General features: G+C 39.5%; 1 protein-coding gene across 1 annotated transcript in view; it reads left to right on the forward strand.

Annotated features, from left to right (window-relative positions):
- The first annotated feature begins 1,302 nt into the window (after nucleotides 1–1,302).
- The window catches only part of MRAP2 (melanocortin 2 receptor accessory protein 2), a 28,186-nt gene continuing 11,374 nt past the window's right edge, over nucleotides 1,303–18,114 (forward strand). The window contains exons 1-2 of the mRNA XM_057739872.1: nucleotides 1,303–1,432; nucleotides 15,875–15,974. Coding sequence (XP_057595855.1) covers nucleotides 1,306–1,432; nucleotides 15,875–15,974 — 227 coding nt within the window. The 5' untranslated portion in view covers nucleotides 1,303–1,305. The remainder of the gene's footprint in view (nucleotides 1,433–15,874; nucleotides 15,975–18,114) is intronic.

Raw genomic sequence — 18,114 nt, forward strand, 5'->3', positions numbered from 1 at the left:
CATAATTAAGGATAGTGCCTCTCGGGTTTGAGTTGTTCGTTTTCATTTCCTGGGGAAACTTATTTCATTGTCAAGGGAAATCCAACTCTTGTTCAAATAATAGAAGTGCCAAAGAAGATACCGTGGTAATGAGTTTAAGTTATTTTTGTGCCGGTATTAGAAAGGTAACTGAATCCTTACTCAAAGGTCAGCTTTTCTTAAAATTTGTGTAGCTTTCTTTCCCAAAGGAGAATCGGTACGTGCTCTTCTACCTTTGGAAGGGTGATTCGCCTGGCTGGGTACTCAGAGACCCCTCTCGTTCTGATCCTGGCATGCATCTCTGGGGCAGAGCACACCATCTTTTGAACAACAGAATGTGAGGGGTTGGAGTCTGTTTCTTTGGGGTCCAGGGCTGGGCTGGGGAAGAAAGGAAGAGGGAAAGGTGAGACTCGTGCCTTGGGCCAGAGGAGTGGTGGTGATTTTGCCTCAGCCTCTCTGGGGGTTGTGCCCTAGAGGCAGCGGTGGGTGATACTGACCCATGGAGAGGGATGGGAGAAGGGGCGCTTCGGAACGCTCTTGTAGGGTGGGATCCAGTGGTTATACTGCTCAGCGAATATTGGTTTTGGCTGGTACTTTATTCCAACTCTCCCTTATATTACTGTTATTTGTCACTTACTGTTCTTCCCCCATTATTAGGGAAGGTCTGTGGAGTGCTGGTCTAGCATCTCCTCCTAGACCACAGTGTGCGATGCCTTACACACAGCAGAATTCAGGAGTTAGCAGTGGCCAAGGCTGGGGATTCCACTGAGGATCTTCTCCAATGATGCGACTTTTATTGTCCCCTTCCCTTTTCTTCACCCTATTTCATTAGAGGTAGGTTGCATGTCTTCATTTTTGCATGGTAGGTACTTAATAGAGACCTACTGAGCTTCTTCTCTGATTTTATTTATTCTCTGTAGGCTCTTTATAGGTGGTGATACGTGGTGAGGCTGAAGTTGTGAGCTCAGAGATTTTGTTACACTCTCTCCCTCTTTGCGTCCCTCTTTCATCAGTTATTGGAAGTTGGTTATGTGCCAGGCGCTGGGTTAAGTTTTGGGGGAACAAGCACAAAAGAAAACATGGTGTCTGGTTGCCGGTCTTGTGGAGAGGTGGAAGGAACAAATGGGCACTGGGAATGAAGTGTGGGCAGCCAGGGAGGGCTGTCCCTGACCTGGCGGATAGGACTTCCCTGAGGCCTTTGCCTGCTGACCTCCTGAACGTGGTCAAGGACAACGTGGATGAGTTAACAGACTCTACACTTGGCTTTCTCCATTTGTGCAGGTGGAGATGTCTGCCCAGAGGTTAATTTCTAACAGAACGTCCCAGCAATCCACATCTAATTCTGATTATACCTGGGAATATGAGTATTATGAGATTGGACCAGTTTCCTTTGAAGGACTGAAGGCTCACAAATGTAAGTCTTGTGCAATTCCCCATTATAAGCGTGATGTGTGTTTGCCGTAACCTGTGAAATCCCCAGTGTTTACTTTTCCTGAATATTCTATCTTTTTGTAGAACTCTGTCCTCTACCCCAAGCCCCCAGAAAAACCTCCTCTAAATATAGGCTCATTGCTCAGGGATGTAACATGAGTGATGAAGAACTTGAAAAATTCCCTTAGTTGGGGAACATGAATCAATGTTACTTTCAAATTGAGCTTTAAAAAAAAAATAAATGCTTCCAGCTCTCCAAAACTGTGCAAACATTTGGACCAACAAAAATGTGTACACTTGGACTTCCCTGGTGGTGCAGTGGCTGAGAATCTGCCTGCCAATGCAGGGGACACAGGTTCCATCCCTGGTCAAGGAAGATCCCACATGCCACGGAGCAACTAAGCCCATGCACCACAACTACTGAGCCCATGTGCCACAGCAACTGAGCCTGCACTCTAGAGCCTGTGAGCCACAACTACTGAGCCTGTGTGCCACAACTATTGAAGGCCATGCACCTAGAGCCCATGCTCTGCAACAAGAGAAGCCACCACAATGAGAAGCCCACGCACCACAACGAAGAGTAGTCTCCACTCACCACAACTAGAGAAAGCCTGTGCATAGCAACAAAGACCCAATGCAGCCAAAAATAAATAAAATATAATAATAATAATAATAATTAAAAAATGTGTACACAAATAGAATCTGGAACTCCAATTTGCAGAAACTTCTTTTGTAACATTTAGTCTACAGCATCCTTTCAGCCCCACTGGGCTTCTGGGGCTGTGGAAAGCAGTCTGTCTATGTGTGTTTGTAATGACGGACCAGAATAGCCTGCATTCATTCCCAGTTCTGTGTTATAGGCATGAATTGACCTTCATGTTATTGGAGGGATTAAAGATCCAGCACAGAGCAAGGGAATATAATTCTATGAAAGATTACTGTCCAATTCCAGTCGTAACTGTCTGCTGACTGGCCAACATGAAGCAGCTCAATTTTCTTAAGTAGCGTTGACATGATAAGCAGAAACGGCTGCCCACTCCCAGGTCTTCTCGTGGTTACCCCATAAGTATTCCAGAGGTGTTTGGTTGTTTCAGGATGAATATCTGCAGCACCATAAAAATCGTAGGTCCTCAACCGGCTCGTATAAATAGGACATATTAGGAAATACAGGAGACTAGAATTGAAGATGCAGATGTGACCAAGGAAATGCTTTCACTCTTTTTGTGTTTCCTGACCGCTGCCACTCTGCGCTGTCTTGGCATTCGTGATCCCTCACCCCTACTTGCTGCTCCCTTGCAAGGTGGGCTTTCTATTATTTCAGCTTCATTGAGGTATAATTGACAAATAGAACTGCAATATATTTAAAGTGTACAAAGTGATGATTTGATATTTTGTATATATTGTAAAAGGAGTCCCCCGCATTGAGTTAATTAACACATCCATCACCTCAGGTATGTATTTGATTGTTTATTGGTGAGAACATTTAAGTTCTACTCTCTTGCAATTCAATTGCACAAGACAGTGTTATCAACTGTACTTTTCATGTTATACATTAGATCCTAAGACTTTATTCATCTTATAGCTGAAAGTTTGTACTCTTTTACTAACATCTCCCGATTTCCCCTGTCCCCCAGCCCCTGGCAATCACTTTTCTACTCTGTTTCTATGAGTTCAACTTCTCTTTTTTTTAGAGTCTCCATATACGTGATATCATGCACTATTTGTCTGTCTCTGTCTAGCCTATTTCACTGCATATAATGCCTTCCAGTTTCACCCATGTTGTAATAAATGACAGTGTTTTCTTCTTCTTAAAGGCTGAATAATATTCAACTATCTATCTACCTACCTACCTGTCTATTATCTATCTATAACATTTTCTTAATCCAATCATTCATCCATGAATGGACAATTAGGTTGTTTCCATACCTTGGCTATTGTGAATACCACAACAAAGAACATGAGAGTATAGCTATCCTCTTCAAGATAGCTTTCATTTCCTTTGGATATATATCCAAAAGTGGGAAAACTGGATCTTGGTAGTTCTATTTTTAATTTTTTTGAGGAACTTTCATACTGTTTTTCATAGTGACTGTGCCAGTTACATTCCTACCAACAATGGACAAGGGTTTCCTTTTCTCCACATCCTCACCAGCAGTTGTTTTCCCTTGTCTTTTTGATAATGGACATGCTAACAGGGGTGAGATGATATCTTTTTGAGATTTTGAATTGTATTTCCCTAGAAATTAGCAGTGTTGAGCATGTTTTCATGTACCTGTTGACCATTTGGATACTTTCTTTGCAAAAATGTCTTTTCAGGCCTTTTGCCCATTTTTAAATTGCATAATTTTTTGCTATTGAGTTATATGAGTTCTGTGTATGTTTTGGATATTAACCCCTTACCAGATATGTGGTTTACAATATTTTCTCCTATTCCATAGTTTGCCTTTTCATTTTGTTAATGGTTTCCTTTGCTGTGCAGAAGCTTTTTAGTTTGATGTAGTCCCACTTGTTTATTTTTGCTTTTGTTGCCTTTGCTTTTGGTATTAAATCCAAAAAAATCATTACTAAGAGTAATGCCAAGAAGCTTTCCCCTATGTTTATGACTGTTATTTTGAATTCTCACTAAGATCTGTTCTAGAGATTTATCTTGTTCTTTTGTTTGGAACATATTCCTCTGTTTCTTCATTCTCCGTGACTCTTTGTGTTGGTTTCTGTGCAGTAGATAAAAGAGCCACCTGGCCCAGTCTTAGCAGAGTGGTCTTATGTAGGAAATGAACCTTGTCATTCAGCCAGGCCTTGAGATCTTAATGTTCTCTCAAACTTGTGTGATTGCTCAGTCAACCTTCTTTGTATTAGTAGCTCCTAGGAGCTGGGGGTGTGTCAAGACCTGTTTGTGTCCTGAAGGAGAGGATTGTGGTCAGTGCCTAGATGCAGTCTGATTAGAAGCAGAACCTCAGGCAGCAACTAGAGAGTAAATAGTTAAATTTATTCCAGGGAGAAACTGGGAAATGGGCATTTTGCCTGCTCCCTCTGTGCTGAGCCTGGTGTACAGCCATGGAAGGGTGCTTCTGGGCTTGTTAAGAACTGCTGCTTTGTTCACTGCAGTCCTGTGGGACTCATGAAAGCAAGCCCAGTGGCTATTAGAGCCAGGGTATCAGGCAGTCCCTTGGGCAGCAGCTGCAAAAGCTGGGGCACCAGATCTGTATAAAAGCTCCTTCCAGGGAGATACTGGCAACTTGGTTTTTAATTTTTGGAGTGGGCTGGAGGGAAAAGTCAGGGGAGGTGTCTGCTGGCTTCACTGGTCCCTGGGAAGGATCACAGCCGGCCCCTAGATGCCTGATAAATTAGAAGTCTGGGCCTCAGGCTGCATCTTTTAAAGTAAGCAGATAAACCCCTTTCAGGGAAAGACTGGGAAATGTGTTTTTCTGTTCCCTCTGTACCGAGCCCTGGGGAAATAGCCATGTGTGCCCATTAAGAACTGTTCTTCTGTTTGCTATAGTCTTGGGATTCTTGTGGATGCAAGCCCTGTTGACTTTCAAAACTAGGTGTTTAGGAGGCCTGTCTCTCTAGTGGGAGTCTTTTTTTTTTTTTTTCAATTGAGGTAAAATTGGTATATAACATTGTGTAAGTTTCAGGTGTACAACATTATAATTTAACATCTGCATATACTACAAAGTGATCATCACCAAAGGTCTAGTTGTCATCTGTCAGCATATAATTGATCCTTTCACCCATTTCACCTGTCCCCCAACCCCCTTCCTCTCTGATAACCACTAATCTGTTCTCCATGTCTATCGGGTTTTTTTTGTTTGTTTTGTTTGTTTGTTTTAGGTTCCACATATGAGTGAAATTGTACAGTATTTGTCTTTCTGTATGTATTTCACTTAACATAATACCCTCAAGGTCTCTCTATATTGTCTCAAATGGCAACATTTCATTCTTTTTTGTGACTGACTAATATTCCATTATGTGATCCAGTCATCCTTTGATAGACACTTAGGTTGTTTCCAAATCTTGGCTATTGTAAATAATGCTGCAGTGAACATAGGTGTTTATATATCTTTTCAAATTAATGTTTTCACATTCTTCAGATAAATACCCAAAAGTAGAATAACTGGATTGTATGGTAGCTCTATTCCTAATATTTTGAGAAATCTCCATACTGTTTTGTATATAGTGGCTGCACCAACTTACATTCCTACCAACAGCACACAGGTGTTCCCTTTTCTTCACATCCTCTCAAACACTTGCTATTTCTTGTCTTTTTGATGGCCATTCTAACAGTTGTAAGGTGATATCTCCTTGGTGGTTTTGATTTGCATTTCTCTAATGGTTAGTGATATTGAACATCTTTTCGTGTGCCTTTTGGCTATCTGTATGTCTTATTTGGAAAGATGTCTATTCAGCTCCTCTGCCCATTTTTCAATCGAGTTGTTTGTGTTTTTTGTTGTTGTATGTGTTCTTTATATTTTTTAATGTTAACCCCATATTGCATATATGATTTGCAAGTGTCTTCTCCCATTCTGTAGGCTGCCTTTTTGTTTTGATGATGGTTTTTCCTTTGCTGTGCAGAAGCTTTTTACTTTGATGTAGTCCCATTTGTTTATTTTTGCTTTTGTTTCACTTACCTTTGGAGCAGATCTCTAAAAACATTGCTAAGAATTACCACCTGTTACCACCCGTTTTCTTCTAGAAATTTTATGGTTTCAGATCTTACATTCAAGCTTTTAATCCATGTTGAGTTAATTTTTGTGCGTGGTGTAAGATAGTGGTCTAGTTTTATTCTTTTGCATATAGCTGTTCAGTTTTCCCCACACCCATTTATTGAAGAGACTGTCCTTTTCCCATACTATGTCCTTGGTTTTACTGTCATAGATTAATTGTCCATATATGTATGGATTTATCTCTGGGCTCTCTCTTTTTTTCATTGATCTGTGTGTCTGTTTTTATGCCAATATCATGTAGTTTTGAATACTGTAGCTTTGTAGTATATTTTGAAATCAGAGTGCATGATGCCTCCAGCTTTGTTCTTTCTCAAGATTGCTTTATCTATTCAGGATCTTTTGTGGTTCCTTACAAATTTTAGAATTACTTGTTCTAGTTTTGTGGAATGTGCCATTTGTATTTTGTTAGGGACGGCATTAAATCTGTAGATTACTTTGCATAGTATAGACATTTTAACAATATTAATTTTTCCAATCTATGAGCATGAGTATCTTTCTATTTATTTGTGTTTTCTTCAGTTTCTGTCTTGGTCAGTATGTTATAGTTTTCAGTGTACAGTTCTTTCACCTCCTTGGTTAAATTTATTCCTAGGTATTTTATTCTTTTTAGATGCAGTTGTAAATGGGATTGTTTTCTTAATTTATATTTATGGTCGTTCATTATTAGTGTATAGAAACACCAGAGTTTCTGTATATTGAGTTTGTATCCTGCAAGTTTAATGAATTCATTTAATAGTTTTAACAGTTTTTTTTTTTTTTTTTTTTTTTTGGTGGAGTCTTTAGGGTTTTCTACATATAGTATCATGTCATCTGCAAATAGTGAAAAGTTTTACTTGTCCCTTTTCAATTTAGATGCTTTTTACTTCTTTCACTTGTCTAATTGCTGTGGCTAAGATTTCCAATACTATGTTGAATAAAAGTGGCAAGTGTGGGCATCCTAGTCTTTTTCCTGATCTTAGAGGAAAAGGTTTCAGTTTTTCATTGTTTGGTATGATTTTAGCTGTGAGTTTGTTATATATGGCTTTTATTATGTTGAGGTGCATTCCCTCTATATCCACTTTGCTGAGAATTCTTATCATAAATGGATACTGACTTTTGTTAAATGCTTTTTATTTGCATCTATTAATATGATCATATGATTTTTATCCTTCATTTTGTTACTGTGGCATCATGTTGATTAATTTACAGATATTGAACCATTTTGCATCCCTGGAATAAATCTCTCTTATTCATGGTGTATGATGTTTTTAATGTATGTTAAATTCAGTTTGCTAATATTTTGTCAAAGTTTTTGCATCTATTTTCATCAAGGATATTGGCCTGTGATTTTTTTTTTCCCTTGGTGTCCTTGTCTAGTTTTGGTATCAGGGTAATATGGCCTTGTAAAATGAGTTGGAAGCATTTCCTCCTTCTAATTTTTTTGTTACAGTTTGAGAAGGATAGATATTAAATCTTCTTTGAATGTTGACCAGTGAAGTCATCTGGTCCTAGACTTTTGTTTGTTTGGAGGTTTTTTAAAATTACTAATTCAGTCCCCCTACTAGTAATCGGTCTATGCAGATTTTCTATTTCTTCCTAATTCAGCCTTGGAAGATTGTGGTTCTATAAATTTATCCATTTCTTTTTGGTTGTCCAATTTGTTGGTGTAATTGTTCATAGTAGTCTCTTATAAGCCTTTGTATTTCTGTGGTATCAGTTGTATTTTCTTCTCTTTCACTTCTGACTTTATTTGCTTGATTCCTCTCTCTTTTTTTTTTTTTTTTTTTTTGCTCAGTTAGTCTAGCTATTGGCTGGTTGATGTTGTTTATCTGTTTGAAGAATCAGCTCTTAGTTTCATTAATCTTTTCTATTTTTTTTTAAGTCTCCATTGCCTTTATTTCTGCTCTGATATTTATTATTTCCTTCCTTCTGCTAACTTTGAACTTCATTTGTTCTTTTTTTCCCCATAGATCCTTTAGGTGTAAAGTTAGGTTGTTTATTAGAGATTTTTCTTGTTTCTCATGGTAGACCTGTATTGCTATGAACCTCCCTCTTAGAATCACTTTTGCTGCATCTTACAGATTTTAGTATGTCATATTTTCATTTTCATTTGTCTCTAGGTATTTTTAAATCTCCTTGATTTCTTCAAAGACCCATTGGTTGTTCAGATTAGATGTTTAATATCCACATTTTTGTGGTTTTTACAGTTATCTTCCTGTATTTGATTTATAGTTTTATACTATTGTGGTTGGGAAAGATGCTTAATATGATTTCAAACTTCTTGAATTTATTGAGACTTGTTTTTTGGCCTAACATGTGATCTATCCTGGAGAGTGTTCCATGTGCACTTGGGAATGGGTAATCTGCTTTTGGATGGAATGCTCTGTATATATCTATTAAATCTATCTAATCTAATGCATCATTTAAGTCCAGTGTTTCTTTATTGATTTTCTATATGAATGATGTATACATTGATGTATGTGCTGTTAAAGTCCCCTACTATTAGTTTATTGCTGTCAAATTCTCTCCTTAGGCCTGTTAATATTTGCTTTGTGTATTTTGGTGCTCCTATATTGGGTGCATATATATTTTATAAATGTTATATCTTCTTGGTGCATTGACCCCTTTATCATTATATTTATCCTCTTTGTCTTTTATTACAGTCTTTGTTTTAAAGTCTATTTTGTATGATATAAATAAAGCTACAACAGCTTTCTTTTAGTTTCCATTTGCATAGACTATCTTTCCGTATCCATTTACATTTAAAGTAATTATTGATAGATATGTACTTATTACCGTTTTGTTAATTATTTTCTGGTTCCTCTCTAGTCCTTTCTTTTTCTCTTTCTGTCTTCCCTTGTGGTTTCATGGCTGTCTTCAGGTTACTTCCTCTTTTTCTTTTGTTTATTTACTATAAATTTTTTGTTTGTGGCTACCATGAGGTTTACATCCTAAGTATGTAATGGTCTGTTTTAGGTTAATAAGAACTTAAATTTGAACACATTCCAGCAGGTTATATATTTTTTTACTTCCCCCCCTCATATTTTATATTTGTGATGACACCTTTTGCATTTTTTATTTTATGCATCTTTTAACTATTTTAGTTCATTTTACTATTTTTGCCTTTTAATCTTCATACTTGCTTTATAAGTGATTGATCCATTACCTTTGCTATAGATTTACCTTTTCTAGTGAGATTTTTACTCTGGTATGTTTTTGTGTTATTAATCAGTGTCATTTCTTTTTAGCTTAAAGAAGTCCCTTTAATATTTTTTGTAAGTCCAGTTTAGTTGTGATGAACTCCTTTAGGTTTTGCCTATCTGGGAAACTCTTAATCTCTCCTTAAATTCTGAATGATAACTTTGCTGGATAGAGAATTTTTGGTTGGGATTTTTTTTCCTTTGAATATGTCATGGCATTCCCTTCTGACCTGCTAAGTTTCTGCTGAAAAATCTACTGACAGCCTTATGGGGTTTGCTTTGTACGTAAGAAGTAGTTTGTTTGTTTTTTCTTGCTCTTTTTAAAATTCTCTCTTTATCTTTGCCTTTTATCATTTTAATTATGATGTGTCTTGGTGTGTGGATCTCTTTGGGTTTATTGTATTTGTAACTCTCTGGACTTATTGGACATAGAGGTCTGTTTCCTTCTTCAGATTAGGAAAGTGTTCAGCTACTGTTTCTTCAAATAAGCTTTCAGGCCCTTTCTTCTCCTTCTGGGACCCCTATAATATGAATGTTATTCTGCTTGACATTGTTGCAAAGGTCCCTTAAGATATCTTTACTTTTTAAAATTCTTCTTTAATTTTTGCTCCTATGTCTTAGTGAGTTCCACTCTTTTGTCTTCTTGCTTACTGATCTGTTCTTCTGCTTCATTCAGTCTGCTGTTGAAACCCTCTAGTTTATTTTTCAGTTCAGTTATTGTATTCTTCAGCTCTTTAACTTCTGTTTAGTATTTTCTTATACTTTCTCTTTCTTTGTTGAAGCTCTTACTGTGTTTATCCATTCTTCTCCCAAATTCAGTGAGCATCTTTATGACCATTACTTTGAACTCTTTATCAGGTAGATGGCTTATCTCCACTTTGTTAAAGTCTCTTTTTCTGAGGTTTTGTCTGGTTCTTTTGTTTGGGACATATTCCTCTGTCTCCTCATTTTGCCTAACTCTCTGTGTTTGTTTCTGTGTATTGGGCAAAAAAGCTATCTCTCCTAGTCTTGAAGGAGTGGCTTTCTGTAGGAAGTCCTGTGGGGCCCAAAAGCCCCAGCCACCAGAGCTAGGCACTCATGGAGCATCCCCTGTATGGGCTACATATGCCTGCCTGCTGCAGTGCAGGGTGGGCAGGGGTCTTGCCCAGTCCAGCTGTGGCATGCAGCTGCGGCACAGGGTTGGGTGGGGCTCTCAGTGGGGCACACCTACTGGCACTAGCAGATTAGAGGGAGACTTCCAAGATGGCACCCACCAGAGCTGGCATTAGCAAGGTAGAATGAGATCACAAAAATGGCATCTGCCAGTGTGTCCATCACCAGAAAGAGTCCCAGCAGGTTCCTGCCTTTCCAGCAGATACTTTAAGATTAGTTAGTGGGTCTCCTTCATTAATGGTCCAGGTACCTTTCAAATTGGTGTTTTTGTGCTCTGTCCTGGGGCAAGGGAGTCTGTGAGCCCTTTAAAAGCAGGTTCTCCATTCCCTAAAGATCTGTTTTTCCTGGGCATAATCCCCATTGGTTTTCAAACCCAGGCATTTTGGGGGCTTGTCTCTCCTATGCAGGAGCTAAGATTTGGGGTGCTTGCTATGGAACACAGACCCCCCTCCCCTCCTTAGAGAATAGTTCTGTATTTTTGAGATCCCTCCCAATCGTGGGTTGCTGCACCTAGGGAGGAGATTTTTTTTGGCAAGACTGTGTTTCTACATCTCCTGTCTCAATGCTGTCTTTTATCCTTTGTTGTGGAAGGTCTGTTTTTAGGTCTTTTTTAGAGGAAATATTCCGTATGTGGTTGTAGATTTGTGGTGTTCATGGGAGGAGGCGAATTCAGGATCTTCCTACACCACCATCTTGAACAGCCTCCAGTGGGGCTCTAGATGTGTGGTCCAAACTCTTCCTCAGGGAGAATGTGGGAGTTGGGGGTTACCTCAGGTTGTACGTTGCTGTGCTGGGGGTGGGGTTAGTGGCAAGAGTGTGTCTCAGCCTTTCCTACTCATTTGAATGTGCAGAGGAGATCATTTGTAAGATATGTAGGAGTTGCTCAGCCAGTTTCTGGTTCTCTTTCAGAGGGAATTTCTCCATATGTAGCTGTGTATTTGGTGTGTCTGTGGGAGGAGGGGAGCTCAGGAGCCTCCTGAGTCTCCATCTTCATCAGCTCCCAGTTCCAGCTAATGGTTTAGCCTTTGTCTCTACTCCCTAATTACAGGAAGGACCACAAGAGCCCAGGCTTCATGTGTGGGTCCTGAGGGCCTGGATGCTACTGACTGCTGGTGGCTGCGGCAGAGCATCGGGATGGACAATTAGAGGGACAAGGGCAGTGCTGCTCTGACTGGCTCCTGCCCTCTGGTCTCCATCAATGGGACTGTAAAGGGCTTTGGAGTTACTAATTTCCTGGATCAAGAGATTTCTATTTTTATTCCTTAAATATCATTAACTAAACCACATATCCTTTACCCCTGAAGTGAATAGTAATAATTAAATGCTTTCACTCATTCCTTTATTGATGTCTTCTCAGTAGTTCTTTGTGGAAGTAAAAAAAAAAAAGTACATGGAATCAATTAGAATGTGCTGTCATCAGTTATCTGATGGAGGGCTGTTGCTATCAGGGTGTGAAATCACCCCCTTTAGTTTACTTTGATTCTTTAATCTGTTATTTTTCTGGGAAAAATTGTACGCAAGGATACTTGCTGTTAAGAATTTTAGTGGAAATCAAAATGACTGGGCAAATTGCCACATATTTCCCTGTAATCTAAGCTTTTACAGCTTGGTGACACAGATTTTATTTTTGTGTCATTTTGCTCCTGTCTCTTTTTCTTAGTTTAAGGGGCAAAGAAAACAGCCTGCTGCTATAGTTTTGGTTGGTGCATTTCCACAGACAGTTGAAAATCTCTTTAGGGCATATTACATTTAGAAAGGATTATAGTTGGAAGAAGTTCCTGCAAAATGTAGGGAGAAGTATGATATACTACATACTTACTTTACTTATCATACCATTAGTAAGGAGTGCTTTTGTTAGTTTTAACATTCCCATTAGGAAAAAATAAAAATTCCTGGGTGGGTCCTTACTGTTTTGATATAAGAGATCTGATTAAAGTAGAGGCCTTTAGCTTCAGCGACAAATTCCAAGACATATAGGAAAATAAGTCAACTATTGTACTGTGTACCTTGGTATAGTCTCTTCTACTTTAAAATGCTGTAAATCTGGCCTTCAAGTGTGTCTCCTTGTTTGGCTGAGCAAAAGTCAAAGCCAGTTAGGTGCAGATTCAAAAGAATAGAAGTAAGTCATTTCAGTGGGAAGCGCTTATGAAGCTAGGAATGACCATAGCAATTATTTTCATTTATTTTACCTGTAATGGATCTTCTTAGCAACAATGGCTACATCTCTAGCTAGACTAAGTTCTCCTGTCTGCTGAAATTAAAATTCCTACCTCCAAAGGGTCTTTTATCTGAAAAATGACCTCTGATGGTCATTGTAAGTTCTCCTTTTGCCTTTAGTTTTGAATCTGGTATTAAACATTATAACTATCAGAAGTAGACATATCTGACATACATTTGGTACCAGCAGAATGGACATCCATTCATTCATTCATTCATTCTCCACATATTTGTTGAGTACCTGTTACGTGCAGCACTATTTTAAGCACCGGAGACATAACAGTGAACAGAAAAGACAAAAAAACTTTTTCTTATGGACCACTCTACTGGGACAGATAGATAATAAATAAGTTAAACAGGCAAATTATGCCAGATGGTAATAAAAAATAACAAAGGAAAGGAGATGTGGAGTGTGGAGATGAAAGTATAGATAGAATGGCCATGGAAGGCCTTCCTGAGAAGGAGAAATATTAGAAAAAGACCTGAAGGAAGTGATAGGTTGAACTGTGAGATACCTGGGTCAGAACATTCCAGAAAATGCTCTGTGGCAAGAGCAAAATAGAATATGCAAGGAACAATGAGGAGGTCAGCCTGGTGCCTGAGGAGTGAATAAGAGGCAGAACATCAGGAGACAAAGTCATCAGCATTTTCAAACCCAAGAGGCTGGATGAATGAGTATTGATTAGAAAACTAAAGAGGTCCCAGAATTGAGCCCTGGGGACACACTAGCATTTAGAAATTGGGGGATGTTGAGGAGAAAGCAGCAAAGGAGGCTGAATGGAATTTATAGAAAGGTAAGAAAATTGTGTGATTGTGCTTTCTTGGAAGCCAAACGAAGAAAGGGTTTCAAAGATGAGAACATGGTCTGTCACATGTTGTTATTAAGGTTAAGTAACTCGAGGATTGAGACTTGATTGTTGGATGTACAATGTAGAAATTACTGCCAATGACCTTAAAATCAGTTTTAGTGGAGTGTTAGGAGTTAAAACTGCTAGAACTGGTTCAATAAAAAATGAGAGGAGAGAAACTGGAGATGTATGTATAGACGGATCTCTCAAGAATTGTGTCATAAAGGGAAGGAAAGAAATGGGGGCACTTATGAAGGGCTTGGTTAGGTGAGACTGGGTTTCTTAGAAAAGCAGAAGCAAAAGCCTATGAGTCAATGAATGGACACGTTTACATTTTAGCAGGACCACTCTGGCTGCAGTGTTGAGACGAGATTGAAGGAGCATCCTCTTATTCTGAGCCGTCAGTGGTGGCCACAGTCTGTGCTTTTGTCATGTGCCAACTTGGGGCAAGGGACTGGGCTGGGTCAAAGGCACCCGCCTCCACCTCTGTCCACCTTGGGCTCAAGGACTGGGGGACTCATGGGGAGCCAGCCACCACCGGCGTTGTGAGAGCTGTCCTCATGAGAACCTTTCCTAGTAAACAGATTTGAAAGTGTATCAACACGACTAGATGAAATTCTCAACTGAGAACTTACGTAATGCTGGTGGGTCATTTTAGAATTTGCTGTTGCTATGAAGGCAGTTGATGAAGTACAGGGTGCCTAGCTGTTGTTTATCTGCATGAAGACGCTTCGCAGTCTGTGCCATTGTAACTGAGATGCTATTGTTTTATGTTAGTTGCACTTGTGCACATGTGTTTTTTGGTACTTGTCCTTATGTTTTGTTTAGGTCTCATTTTCATTAGGTTGTAAGGTAAAGTCTACAATTCTTGTTTCTTTGGCACTTTTAATCCCGGGAAAGTTAAATTAGTTTTGCTTCCAGCGTGCTGAATAAAATTAGTTAACCTCTAGGCTATAGTATATGTAGAATGAAAGTATGAATTATGCAAAGTAAATTGCTGATCTGATTTCTTCACATTAGAAAGAGTGCTATATACACTCTTTCTATATAATTTAATTAGAATAATGCTTTGTGTTTAAACACATTTAGTGTATAAGTTCTGTTTACCTTTTTTTGTTTTAATTGCTAGGCATCCTCATTGTATTGCCACATGGGTAAACTTCTTAGAATAGATCACAACATGTAAAATAATTCAACTCTGTTGCCTCCCCTAGACTTAAGACCCTATGATGAACGTGCCAGGTTCTGTAGACAGCCCGGTCTCATCCCCGTCCGAGAGACATATGCTAGTGACTATTACCCGTGAGAGGATCAAGGAGGGACCCATGTAGAGAAGCACAGACAGGAATGTCATGGGGTCCACAGGAGGGAGCAAGCACTCGTTTGGGGAGATCAAGCTTTGTGAAGGACATGGTGTAAGCAATGGGCTTTGAAGGATGGATAGGTTTTCATTAGCTTCAGCTTGGGGACAGTTGTTCCAGCCAGGTGAAGGTATGGGTCCCTGAAAAGGTGTGGGTATTAGGAAGCCGTGCCTAAGAGTTTAGGTAACTACAGGGATACAATGTCCCGTAGACCACTTGGAAACATGAGTTTTAAAGTAGGGATAAACTGGGAAAAAATGATCATTTTAACAATAATAGCCTGCAAATGTGGGCTACCTTCTTCTCAGATACCAGACGTAGGAAAAGTGCTTTGTATATGGAATCTCTTCTAATCTGAAAAAAAGGTCAGGTCTATTTTTGTTGAAGGGTTTTTCATAAAAGAGAAGTATTATCAGAGCTCTGATAAACCAGATTTGTACAGAGATGAGGCCCAGGGAAAGACCAAAGGCAGGAAGAGCACTCAGGAGGCCATTTGTTTGTTCTCTGCAAGACGTAATGAAGACCTGAGTTATGCCAGCATAAGCATGCGTGAAAATACAACATTGGGTTGGTTCAAATCAGAAGTCATTTTAACCTTCATATTGCAGTTTCTGCTAAAAATTGGATTTTCTAACTCAAGACACTTCAGTGGAATCGTGAGGACCTAGACAGTCTATTTTCTGTCCTAGATTCCTCCACTGGGATGTGGAAACCAAGGGTCAGGAAGGCTGACGTCTCTTAGTATTACCTGAGAAAGGAATCCGGGGGCACAGTCTCTTCCCTCATCCCTGCATCTTTCCTGTTCCCGGTGACTGATGGGTCAAGATTGTCTCAGAAGATTGTTGACATCCTCTCTCATTTCATGTATCAAAAAATGAGATTCCTTGAATGTTGAAATTTTATGGTGCTGTGAAATACTAATCCCAGTATTAATTGTCTTGCAGATTCCATTGTGATTGGATTTTGGGTTGGTCTCGCGGTCTTCGTGATTTTCATGTTTTTCGTGCTGACTCTGCTGACCAAGACAGGAGCCCCTCACCAAGAGTAAGTTTGAGCTGTTCCTAAGTGTGCGTCAAACCCCACGGGGACCTGAAGAAACAGAAATAGTATCCAGGGCTGGGGTTGCTTCCAGTGGGTGGAGAGATGGAGCTGGTTATGGATCTGCTGTCTGGACCCAGGTGCCTGTTGGGTGGGACTCGCTTTTCTCCTGGCACTTTGCCTGTTGTCTCTGAGGTTCGTTTTCAAGTGAACCCTTGTGCTCCTGGGTTTCTTAGTCCTTTCCTATAGTCTCAATGCTGATCCAGACTCGATTTTTATTTTGAAATGTTTATTAATTAAGATTATTTTCTCCTTATTTCCAAAAGAATTTAGATGACTCGGCAGACTGTAAACAATGAAAAAAGACAATAGCAAAAGTAGGGTGAAAGCGCTCTTAAAAGACATTTCAAGGAGCAGAGAATTAGTTGTTAATGGATATTCGACTAAATTAATTATTAACAATAGTCACTGAGTTCAGCACTAAATTTCCTCAAAGCAAAATAAAGTGAAAACAGTAAGGATGATAAAATTTTCATGGCATGGTAAAGAACATTCATGTTGGGCTTTGGATTTATGGAGGAAATGATTACGGGGATGCTTAATGAACATTGAGTAACATCAAAATGTATTTGGTCAGTTACGGCTTGCAGAAAACTGAGATGTTTTAGAGAATATTTTCCTATCCCAACTCTTTCAAAAAGGGGAAAAATAATAACATGTGTTGGATACCTTATCAGTTGGTCCCAGAAGGCAACAAATAGCACACTCAAATTAGGTAATTAGAAGAGCTTTTTTAAAAAATTAATTTTCTTATTGAAGTATAGTTGATTTACAATGTTGTGTTACTTTCTGCTGCACAGCAAAGTGACTTGGTTATACACATATATCTGTTTTTTTATATTCTTTTCCATAATGGTTTATCCCAGGATATTGAATATGGTTCCCTGTGCTATACCGTAGGACTTTGTTGTTTATCCACTCTATGTGTAATAGTTGGCATTTAGTAACACCAAACTCCCATCCCTCCCCTGCCCTTGGCAAACACAAGTTTGATCTCTGTGTCTGTGAGTCTGTTTCTGTTTCATAGATAGGTTCATTTGTTTAGATTCCACATATAAGTGATGTTATATGGTATTTGCTTTTCTCTTTCTGTCTTACTTCGCTAAGTATGATAATCTCTAGGTCCATCCATGTTGCTGCAAATGGCATTATTTCATTCTTTTTTGTGGCTGAGTAGTGTTCCATTGTACACATGAACCACATCTTCTTTACCCATTCATCTGTTGATGAACATTAGGTTGTTTCCATGTCTTGGCTATTGTGAACAGTGCTGCTATGAACATAGGGGTGCATGTGTCTTTTTGAATTATAGTTTTGTCTGGATATATAGAAGAGCTTTTGGTAAGCGACTAGTCATAGGTCATGGCTTGGGAAGAGGGCGGTCCCTCAGGATAGTGCAGGACACCAGGGCTCGGAACACCGAGGAGTAGATGCCCTAGATTTTGAGGGGGCCCTGATTGGCACCCAGGAGGCCTGCAGAGACGCTGGCTGAGAGGAGCAATGACTCGGATCGAGGGACACAGTTAGCCCAGTGTGACCTCTCAGGGAGGGAGCCTCCAATAAATACCCAGACCTTACTTCCTCCTTCTTCCCCTTTCTCACCATTGCTCCCCACTGGCTGAACCCCACACCACAACCAGTGGCCAGAGCCTCCATCAGAGGTCAGTTTCCCGGGGACACAGAGCAGGATGGGGAAGGGTAGAGAGCGACCTGGGAGAGTAAATGGCAGAAACTGAGCACATGTCCTCACATTCGCCTTGGTATCTCCCTTCATCCTCACAGCCTGGCAGCGGCGTTCTCGTCGTTGTGTCTCCTCACAGTCTGCAGCGTCTACTGTTCAGTCTTCAATTTGCACTTGAACTATAACAACTAGTTATAGGTAGAGGGAACAGTTCTGCCCATCACACAGCTATTTTCAGACTTTAAGGTTTGGAAAAAAATTTAAACACACTTAAATGAAAAGAAAAGATCATTTGATTGAAACACATGGAGATGCATGGTTGAGAATCTCTATAGTAGCCACTGAAAAGCCACTAAAAATATGAACTTTCCCTTTTCTGTCTCCTTGTTCTCAACAACACCAAGC

The sequence above is a fragment of the Hippopotamus amphibius genome, chromosome 6 (assembly GCF_030028045.1).
Source record: "Hippopotamus amphibius kiboko isolate mHipAmp2 chromosome 6, mHipAmp2.hap2, whole genome shotgun sequence".
Taxonomy (NCBI): Eukaryota; Metazoa; Chordata; class Mammalia; order Artiodactyla; family Hippopotamidae; genus Hippopotamus; species Hippopotamus amphibius.